At 35.3% G+C, this 11181-nt stretch overlaps 2 protein-coding genes across 2 annotated transcripts; one reads left to right on the top strand and one right to left on the bottom strand.

The window, feature by feature from the left end:
- The first annotated feature begins 314 nt into the window (after positions 1-314).
- uts2r4 (urotensin-2 receptor 4) lies at positions 315-1391 on the top strand. The gene has a single exon (XM_054604478.1). It carries the CDS (start codon positions 315-317, stop codon positions 1389-1391), a length of 1077 nt encoding a protein of 358 aa, XP_054460453.1.
- A 1678-nt stretch (positions 1392-3069) lies between these two features.
- lgals2b (lectin, galactoside-binding, soluble, 2b) lies at positions 3070-7019 on the bottom strand. The gene is made up of 4 exons (XM_054604479.1): positions 6930-7019; positions 5397-5470; positions 5072-5243; positions 3070-3476 (listed from the first exon to the last, which is right to left on the bottom strand). The coding sequence occupies exons 1-4, from the start codon at positions 6930-6932 to the stop codon at positions 3330-3332; spliced, it is 396 nt and encodes a 131-aa protein (XP_054460454.1). The 5' UTR covers positions 6933-7019; the 3' UTR covers positions 3070-3329.
- Positions 7020-11181: the final 4162 nt, after the last annotated feature.

Below are 11181 nucleotides of genomic sequence, written 5' to 3' on the forward strand. Positions count from 1 at the left end.
TTTCTCTTGCCACCTATTGCCAATTAATGCTGTTTCCTTTGGATTTATCTCCAACATTTTACAGGTTTTAATAACATTTTGGAGATATGACAAGCAATGTTTGTTCTACCCTGGATTGTGCTAGACATATTTTCAAAAACGACTTGTCTTTACAATCATCTTCAATCCATGTTTTGCATCACAGTATGAAATGTTTGTCCAGACCTTAAAACCTTTTCCAATTTAAAGCAGGAGCCAACCGTCACACAGCTCTGTGTGATCTGGCTCTGAAACGTTGGGGCGTGACCTCTAACCTTTTAAACTGTAGATCTGCAATGAACTGCACTCCTAATGCCACCATTGTGCCAGAGCTTGGCCTTGTCCTGAGCCCAGGGGCTGGTGATGGAGGGTCCCAGGAGAGCGATGGTGGCGGCGGCGGAGGCAGCGGTGGCCTTTGGGTGACGTCCCTGCTCGGCGCCACGCTGATGATCATGTGCGCCATGGGTGTGGTGGGCAACACGTACACGCTCATCATCACCCGCTCGGCCGCTTTGCGCCGGACGGGTTCCATGTACGTCTACATCATCAACTTGGCTCTGGCAGACCTGCTCTACCTCTCCACCATCCCCTTCGTGGTCTGCACCTACTTCGCCCACGACTGGCTGTTCGGCGAGGCCGGCTGTCGCATCCTGCTGAGCCTCGACCTCCTCACCATGCATGCCAGCGTCTTCATCTTGGTGGCCATGAGCCTGGAGCGCTACCGAGCCGTGGCGAAGCCCTTCAGCGCACACAGGTCCTCGTCCCGTAAACGTAGGCTAGCCGCATGGATTATCTGGGGGTTGTCTTTCGTGCTAACGCTTCCCATGATGGTGATGATCCGACTCCGGGAGGGCAAAATAACGGCGGCTGGTTTGGTGAAGAGGATCTGCTTCCCTACCTGGACCCCTGAGGCCTTCAAGGCTTATATAACCGCCCTGTTTCTAACAAGCGTTCTAGTTCCTGGATTGATAATCGTTGGGTTGTATGTTGGGCTAGCTAGCCGCTACTGGGCAGTGCAGGCTAGTTTCGGAGGCAGCAGCCAGTCCACCCGGAGGAGAGGACTCAAACAGAAAGTTGTGTCGATGATCTTTAGCATTGTAGTGGCCTACTGGGTTTGTTTCTTGCCCTTCTGGGGATGGCAGCTAGCCAAACTGTTCTCTCCAGAGTCCCTCAGATCTTTGTCCCCGGCGGCTCATAATTACGTGAATTTCTTTGTCACGTGTCTGACCTACGGGAACAGCTGCATCAATCCGTTCCTTTACACTCTTCTGACCCGGAACTATAAAGATTACCTGGCCCAGAAGGGTCAGTCCGTGGGTTCAAGCAGGGCCGACCCCGTGTCAGCTGTGACGACGCCACTGCAGGAACTCTAGTGGATCAATAACTGATCGATGATCGTAGACTCGAACGTCTAAACGATTGACTGCTCATCAGCCTGAGAGAGGACATTTCTTTTGTAGTAATTGTGTACAAAAGTGGAAAATGATTTGTGAGACACTTGTAATCTGACGTAGATCTTTGTACAAACTTTGTTAATGCTGCAAACATATTCGGTGTGATGCTCCACGTTTCCAGTTCTGTTTAATCAGAGCTGTTAAGGATTGAGAGAAACTCAGCACAGCAGGTGGATGTTTGCTAACATGAAAGTCTGACTGTAAGTCTTCTGGTTGGAGGGCAAACAGTGCAAATGCCACAGTATTTGATTTGTGTTCTGTATTGTAATCCAACACTTATCCCCACATGCACAGTACAAATGCCTGTCTAACAATCTACAATTCTGCCTTCTTGACATTCATGATTTCCTTCTGACAAACATTTGATAGTATCTTTAAGCTACTGATATTTGGGTTCAAATGTGAGTTGTTTTCCAATTGAAAAAGGTTTCAATCAACTCATGACAAGATTTCATAACAGCACTTTGTGTACTTTGCAATTGTTCTGAACATTCTGATAATTTTAACAAATTAAATGTTACGAACTGCTTTTCCTTCACTCGTCTATTTGACATCCACCTGTCACCCACACATAAACACACACATGTAAAGGATATTTCATCTACTCTTTGGGAATGTGGTTGCACCGTGCCACATTCCTCATCCTCGAGCCACGGCGTCTTTGAGTCCTCCTGCAAATTGTCCCCTTGAGATTGGACATCTCACCTCTGTCATATACAGTTTGTCCTTTTGCATGATCCTGTTTTATCCTCTATAATCAGCCCTTTACTCTCAGGTCAGTCGCCACAGTATATTGGCCACAATCACGAACAATTAACAGTTCAGTTCCAATTTTCCCTTCTTTAAATTTGTTCCCATCTTTTCAATATGGCCCATGTCTAATACCAATTTAACCATGTCACCTTTTGGTACAAAGTTGCATTTAAAAATGAATTAACGTTAACTATTTATTAAGTCATCACTTATATGGTCATCATGCAGCTGACAAAATATCCCCATAAAATTTCCCAAATTTATTAATTACATTAAGACAATTACTTTTTTGTTTTACAAGTTATCTGAAATGTTATGTTCAAATATGCAAATGAGGCATTATATTGAGAAAGTAGTAAAATAAACACCTAAATGTTTTTTTTTTTATGTTTTCTAGTCTGAAAAAAGACATTTTATAGAAGCAAAATAGACCAAACTCTCAAGTGCATGAAATAACGCTGTTTTTGCCTGCAGCGTCTCGCTTTAAATTTATCTAAACAACATCTCTGTTTAGTTGCAATGTGATCCAAAACTTCCCTGTCCTCTCTGAATACCTCCACTAAAGGTGTCAAAATTCTTTTCTCATGAATTCTTTGACATGAATGCTCAGTCTGAGGTCAAATAGTCAAAATATGACTGATGTCAGAGCTAGGAGCGTATTTGAAAGTCTAAAGTAAGTAAAATACAGATATTTTTAATAGTACTTTTGTTTCCGATTTCTAACATTGTGTTTGTTTGAGTGTTGCATTTAGAGTTAAAAGAACAAACATCAATTGTCGATTAATTATTATTTGAGGTTATTAGTGTGTTAGAGAGTGAGAGACATAGACAGAGACACTTTTCTTTTCTACACAGAATTTATTCAGAAACCCAGCAACAGATGAGACGTCGAGCTGACACAACGAGGTAAGATGTGCTGTGGCTCCCTCTTTAGGTCATTTAATCTCATTACAGTATCAGCACTCCTTGGTATAAATCTCTAGTGGTATTTTTTCTATATGCCTCAGCAGGAGAAAAGATGGATTTCGAGGCATGGGTTCAGTAATGTGAAACAGACTATTAAAGCAACAGACACAAGGTGGACAGGTCAAGAGTCAAGAACTTCTACTTGACCTTGATGCCGATGATCCTCGCGTCACCGCTGACATCGAAGTACTTGTACTTGACGTCTCCCAGTCGGTTGGGGAAGTTCAGCATGGAGCCATCAGGAAGCTTGATGTAAAACTGATCCATGTTGAAGTTGACGTGAAACTGTAGAGGACAAAGATAGGCCCTATGATTTATCTTTCCGTGTCAAGTTTCAGTAAATTTCATACATCGAAATAGATAAGAGGATGTGAAAAGAATGACTGAGGTAGATAATCTCTATTTCTCAACAGCTATTAAGTTCAATGAGCCCATAAACCACCACATGATTGGACGGTCGATGTCTGTTGACTTAACTGCTTTAGCACAGACACCAAGGCCATTATTTATAACCTCCTTATGGCAAAAGACATCATGGAGTTTGAGCTTGGGCCAAATGACTGCAATAAATACAGAAAAAGTACTTCACAAATGGTCTTCAAGAGAATATTCTTTAAAACACAACAGCTCTGTGTGTGAACTTTAATCACGCTCAAAATCGGCTTTGAGCCTTTGTTGTCCAAACATTGATAAAACCATAAGAATGCAACTTAATTATTTAAAAGCTATGCCGACTTTGTCTCTGGAATGAGATATTTTCCATTTTAGGTGCTGCAGAATCCGATATAAAAAGATTAAAGGGACGAAAGGTAAAACCCTTTCTGGAGCAGAATTTAAAGCGAGAACCACATGATGAGACATGATTGTGTGAACTTTCTTTTACTCTTGAATTAAACAGAACTGGCTTAAAATTAGACAAATTTACTTATGAGAGAAGGAATCACTTGTTCTTCCTCTTACAAATGAAAAGGTGAAACAACAAGCAATCAAACGCACCCTGTCTCGATAAAAATATACTAAGTATGAGTAGCTTATGTGGACTAATCATCATTTTAACTTGTTATAGTAGCAAAAGCACAGGGAAAACAACCACAGGACCTTCACCCAGGAGACTGCTGTTCGTTTCCTACGTGTAACCTGAAGTCAACGTTGACTTTACTCTATGCTACGTAAGAAAGTTGTCCGGTTGTTTTTTGTGCAAGTTAGCTTGTTAAGTTAGCTTGTGAGGTTACCTTGTTAGGTTACCTTGTTACGTTACCTGGTTACGTTACATTGCTATGTTACGTTGCTACGTTACGTTGTTACTTTACGTTGCTACGTTACGTTGTTACTTTACGTTGTTAAATTACATTTTTATGTTACGTTGTTATATAAAGTTGTTTTGTTAGACCACCATTGTAAACGAGATGTCTATAAAACTGTTGACAGGACACATGAAATGGCAAACAATCAAGTATGTCTTTCTAATATGATATTTTGATCCATGGAGGTTTTATATTTTTAACTTTCCTGAAGACCAGACAAGCCATTTAAAATCTGTGACTTCATCAAAATGTTAAGTCTATGGGTTACGTGGGATATGGTGGGTGGGAGAAAAACTGCTCACATTCATCGGGCCGCATACCCCTAAAATAAATGGGGAAGCTAGAAAACTTTCTTGACTTATCCGTCCAGGCGAGAAATTCTCATTGAACTGTACAGGCGCAATCCTGAACCTAACCAATCGTTTCCCAACGTTTCCCTCATTGCATTGTGCGTTTCTGCAACCGTGACACAAGGCTGATATGAAGCCTATTTACGGAAGGTATTTTTGGTTCTTGGTCTGCAGAAATGTTAAATGAATTACAAACGTTCGACACCATCACTCTCTCCAAACACACCTTGCATTCCTCCCCACGCACGAAGGGGAAGTTTCCCTCACGGTGCTCGTCGCCCCAGCTTCCGCCGGACAAGGAGTTGAAGACGATGGTGTTGGTGTCACCGCCGGCGTCGAAGCGTGGGTTGAAGTGCATTGCGATGTTCTCAGGGTCATGGCCGATGTTGATGGCAAAGCTGCAATGGAGGCAGGAACACAGAGGTCAAAAGGGTGCAATGAAAACAGGAAGAAGTGAGTGAAACATTAACCTAGACACCATGTTAACTTCCTCCTTATTAAACATAACCGAATCCTCATTGTTAACTTTATCCCTTATGAGGGGAACTTACGAATCGCAGTTTTCCTTGGGCTTGATACGGATCTTGAACTCATGCCCCTCCTTGATTGTCATGTCGTGGATTTTCTGCAAAGAGAAAAGACAAAATGGGAACTGGTTTTGATGGATTGATGGATGGATGGTTGCCTCATTCCTAAAACTATCTTTTCACAGATCACACAGAATATTGACTTTGAGGAAACAAGCAAACTACAAAACTTTTAAGTCAGAAAAAAAGCTACACTAGTTGTTCTTTTCATTTTATTAAAACTAAAGAATTTGAATCAGACAAACAATCTGGGGATGGAGGAGCCTATTATGTTATTTTAATATTTAATTCAGAACAAGTCGTCTTTGGCATATAAACGAACAGAGATGATTGTGTGGGAGAATTGGCAGTGCTCTTGTTTTGGCTGTTGATGATCAACCATGGTGGAACCGTGGCCTCGGCTGTAAAAGTACTGACACAGGAAGTCGCCGTATTTGTTCCTTCACGTGGCCATCATTTATGGACAATAAATCCATAAAAACACGTCCACGCATCAACCTTCTGCCGCAGTAGATATGCAGAGCCTAGATAGGTATACAGTTACCATGCCTCTGTAGAAGGTGTGTGTGTGTGTGTGTGTGAGGCTTAGCAAACCTGATAAAACACCCTTTATTGATTTTAATAGTTGAGCTCCAGGAACAAAATATCATTATAGCATACCAGGAACTTTCTCCAAAGTCAGTTCACCTAAGCAATAAAGCAATAAATTCCATTCACTATACTGTCCCTCCTGTCTATACGCTGGGCATCACCTGATACGAGTTACACATGGACTTCAATATCCTGACCCCTATAAACCTGCACCACACCTATAGATACCTCAGTCTACAGCTTACAATATATGCAGTCATGTCTTATCCCTTATCTCAGATCAATACGGGTTTATCATTGACTGCACAGGCAACGTGTAAGTATTTGGACCTTGAGAAGTGTAATTTAGTTTGCTGTGAAGCCAAGTACTTCCTGTTGAAAATATATCTCATATTTGTAGGTCAGCTTTGGTTTTGATCTACACATCTTTTACAAACTGGAGAAGTGAGAAATATGTCTAGTCCATCTGGAATGAGTGTAAATGATTAACAAGATACTCAGTTAAAAAATGATATAAATAGAAAATATTTTTTTTAAACCAAATAAAGTAGACAGGTGCTCATGCTAACAAACGTTGTCTCTTCTTTCTGTGGACTTGAATTAAAGCAATCAGCACCTTTGCAAAACCTGGTGAACAAGTGTTAAAAAACTCTGCAAAGAACGTTAACACAAACCTTCTACCTTAAAGACTTACAGCATCTCTCCTATGTGTGTGTGTTTATAAATGTAATGTAACACATTTAACATTAAAGTTAGATCATAGAATATGGCTATAATAAGTTGGAGAAGTTTTAGGAAAACCTTCTTGTTCTGAGTATAGGATAATGACAGAATTAGAAACAAGATAATGAATGCATGTATTTGTCCATGTGGAGAATGAAGAACTCTCCTGTGAATGAAGCTTACCATCTTGGCTGTCTTCAGTGGGTTGTGCCTCCAGTGACAAAGGTCTGCACCCAGGTGAGCGATTTATATAACAGTGGTGACGCTGGAAGGAAGCAACCAACAAGGAAAAAGGGTTGTAAAAAAAGGACACTGCACATCGCACACTACCATATTTGCCCATAGATGGAACCACTTCTTCAGCTTCATAATGCTGCACGTTGGAGGTTTTGGATCGTCACTCTCTGGTACGAGTTATTTAGTAGTTATTGTGGTTCATTCTGTCAATATCTGGCTACTTATTGACTCATGACACGTTTGACATTGGCATTTGTGAGTTACTGAGACATTTGCACCGCCTGTGTATAATGAGGTAGACACTTATCTTATGTTTGGTAGTGTTGCTGTGAAAAATTTGATATATTCCATACTGTTGGCAACTAATTTTTAAGAGCGATGTGGCTGTTGTGTATTAGATGCCTCATTTTATACTGTAACATAGTAACTATGGGCATTTAATATTGAGCATTTGTAATGTCATAATTGCAAAGCATGTTGAAATGAAACATATATGTTGATATGCAAATATAGGAAACAGGAAAGATGAAAGGGGAAAACACCCAACGAACTATGCAGCTATAAATATTTATAGCTGCATGGCCGACATGTATTCACAGAATAATTATCCTTTTCACTTGCTGTTTGTGCATTTAAATGTCACTTTAAATAACTATTAAGGTACCATAATAATTTCCTCTTCTATTCAACTGGTACATTTATTCATTCCAGTACAGGTTGACTTTCTCTTGTCAAAGATGAAAACACATTATAATAATTTTAATAATAAAATAATTATATATATTTTTTTTTTTCATACCTAAATTTAATCAGGAAAATCCTAATTTTCAAGTTATTTATTATGATTATGTCATACAGAGGCCGTGTGGAAAAGATGGAAGGTTGGGTGTTTTCCCCTTTCATCTTTCCTTTGCCTACATGTATTCACAGAATAATTATATTTTTCACTTGCTGTTTATGCATTTAAATGTCACTTTAAATAACTATTAAGGTACCATAATAATTTCCTCTTCTATTCAACTGGTACATTTATTATTAATTTCAGTACAGGTTTACTTTCTCTTTTCAAAGATGAAAACACATTCATTATTATTTTTATAATTTTAATTATTATTATTAGTATTATTATTAGTATTATTATTATTGTTATTATTATTATTATTGTTATTATTATTATTATTAATATTATTATTATTATGTCATACCTACATTTAATCAGGAAAAATCCTCATTTTCAAGTTACATGTATTCACAGAATAATTATATTTTTCACTTGCTGTTTATGCATTTAAATGTCACTTTAAATAACTATTAAGGTACCATAATAATTTCCTCTTCTATTCAACTGGTACATTTATTATTAATTTCAGTACTCAAATGTTTTGCACAATAGGCGTGGGCATTTAATATTGAGCATTTGTAATGTCATAATTGCAAAGCATGTTGAAATGAAACATATATGTTGATATGCAAATATAGGAAAAAGGAAAGATGAAAGGGGAAAACACCCAACGAACTATGCAGCTATAAATATTTATAGCTGCATGGCCGACATGTATTCACAGAATAATTATCCTTTTCACGTGCTGTTTGTGCATTTAAATGTCACTTTAAATAACTATTAAGGTACCATAATCATTTCCTCTTCTATTCAACTGGTACATTTATTCATTCCAGTACAGGTTGACTTTCTCTTGTCAAAGATGAAAACACATTATAATAATTTTAATAATAAAATAATATTTATTTTTTTTTTGCGTGTCATACCTAAATTTAATCAGGAAAAATCCTAATTTTCAAGTTATTTATTATGATTATGTCATACAGAGGCTGTGTGGAAAAGATGGAAGGTTGGGTGTTTTAAAATTAAGAAACATAATTAAAAAATGGATGGATAGATAGATAGATAGAAATGCATATGAAAAATGAAATCAAAAACAAAGTATAGATACAATCTGTTTCTTTGAGAATGTGTGAGAGCCGTTATGGAAAAAACCCCATCATATTACTGTATTGATATTTAAAAAGCAGATAATAAATAGAACATCATATCAAATGTTTTGCACGATAGGCGTGGGCATTTAACATTGAGCATTTGTAATGTCATAATTGCAAAGCATGTTGAAATGAAACATATATGTTGATATGCAAATACATAATTATTATCACGCGTTTCACATTCAAATATATACAAACAAACTGGAACCGGAAAAAGGAAAGATGAATGGGGAAAGATGAAAGGGGAAAACACCCAACAAACTACATGTATTCACAGAATAATTATCTTTTTCACGTGCTGTTTGTGCATTTAAATGTCACTTTAAATAACTATTAAGGTACCATAATCATTTCCTCTTCTATTCAACTGGTACATTTATTCATTCCAGTACAGGTTGACTTTCTCTTGTCAAAGATGAAAACACATTATAATAATTTTAATAATAAAATAATTATATATATTTTTTTTGCGTGTCATACCTAAATTTAATCAGGAAAAATCCTAATTTTCAAGTTATTTATTATGATTATGTCATACAGAGGCCGTGTGGAAAAGATGGAAGGTTGGGTGTTTTCCCCTTTCATCTTTCCTTTGCCTACATGTATTCACAGAATAATTATATTTTTCACTTGCTGTTTATGCATTTAAATGTCACTTTAAATAACTATTAAGGTACCATAATAATTTCCTCTTCTATTCAACTGGTACATTTATTATTAATTTCAGTACAGGTTTGCTTTCTCTTTTCAAAGATGAAAACACATTCATTATTATTTTTTAATTTTTATTATTATTATTATTATTATTATTATTATTATTATTATTATGTCATACCTAAATTTAATCAGGAAAATCCTAATTTTCAGGTTATTTATTATGATTACGTCATACAGAGGCTGTGTGGAAAAGATGGAAGGTTGGGTGTTTTCCCTTTACTATATTTTACCATAATCACTTGATATTTATTTATTTCATTATTTTATTGTTTTATTATTTTATTTATTATTTTTATTTGTTTATTTGATTGTCACTTGTTATTTCATTTTGTTTCTTATGCACTGTCTTGCTGGCTGGTCTGTCAAAGCATTTATTAAAAGTTTTTGTTTTTAAAAGGTGCTATTATAAATAAAGTTATTATTATTATTATTATTATTATTATTATTATTATTATTATTATTATTATTATGTCATACCTAAATTTAATCAGGAAAAATCCTAATTTCAAGTTACATGTATTCACAGAATAATTATATTTTTCACTTGCTGTTTATGCATTTAAATGTCACTTTAAATAACTATTAAGATAAAACATATTCATTATTATTTTTATTATTTTTTATTATTATTATTATTATGTCATACCTAAATTTAATCAGGAAAAATTTAATTTTCAAGTTATTTATTATGATTATTCATACAGAGGCCATGTGGAAAAGATGGAAGGTTGGGTGTTTTCCCTTTCATTTTTCCTTTGCCTACATGTATTCACAGAATAATTATATTTTTCACTTGCTGTTTTTGTGCATTTAAATGTCACTTTAAATAACTATTAAGATACCATAATAATTTCCTCTTCTATTCAACTGGAACATTTATTATTAATTTCATTAAAGTTTTCTTTACTTGTCAAAGATGAAAACATATTCATTATTATTATTATTATTATTATTATTATTATTATTATTATTATTATTATTATTATTATTATTATTATTATTATTATTCCTTTCTTTCCTTTGCCTACATGTATTCACAGAATAATTAACTATTAAGATACCATAATAATTTCCTCTTCTATTCAACTGGAACATTTATTATTAATTTCATTAAAGGTTTTTTTTACTTGTCAAAGATGAAAACATATTCATTATTATTATTATTATTTATTATTATTATTATTATTATTATTATTATTATTATTATTATTATTATTATTATTATCTTTCCTTTGCCTACATGTATTCACAGAATAATTAACTGTTAAGATACCATAATAATTTCCTCTTCTATTCAACTGGAACATTTATTATTAATTTCATTAAAGTTTTCTTTACTTGTCAAAGATGAAAACATATTATTATTATTATTTTTATTATTATTATTATTATTATTATTATTATTATTATTATTATTATTATTATTATTATTATTATTATTATTATTATTATGTCATACCTAAATTTAATCAGGAAAATCCTA

Source organism: Anoplopoma fimbria, chromosome 9 (assembly GCF_027596085.1).
Source record: "Anoplopoma fimbria isolate UVic2021 breed Golden Eagle Sablefish chromosome 9, Afim_UVic_2022, whole genome shotgun sequence".
NCBI lineage: Eukaryota > Metazoa > Chordata > Actinopteri > Perciformes > Anoplopomatidae > Anoplopoma > Anoplopoma fimbria.

Bases quoted from the DNA above. Each gene is read 5' to 3' on its own strand.
- uts2r4 (XM_054604478.1), top strand. From the start codon at position 315: ATGAACTGCACTCCTAATGCCACCATTGTGCCAGAGCTTGGCCTTGTC.
- lgals2b (XM_054604479.1), bottom strand. The intron at 5,244-5,396 runs GTAAGTTCCCCT...CCTCCATTGCAG, and splicing joins CCCAAGGAAAACTGCGATTC to CTTTGCCATCAACATCGGCC. The intron at 3,477-5,071 runs GTGTGTTTGGAG...TGTCCTCTACAG, and splicing joins TGCGTGGGGAGGAATGCAAG to TTTCACGTCAACTTCAACAT.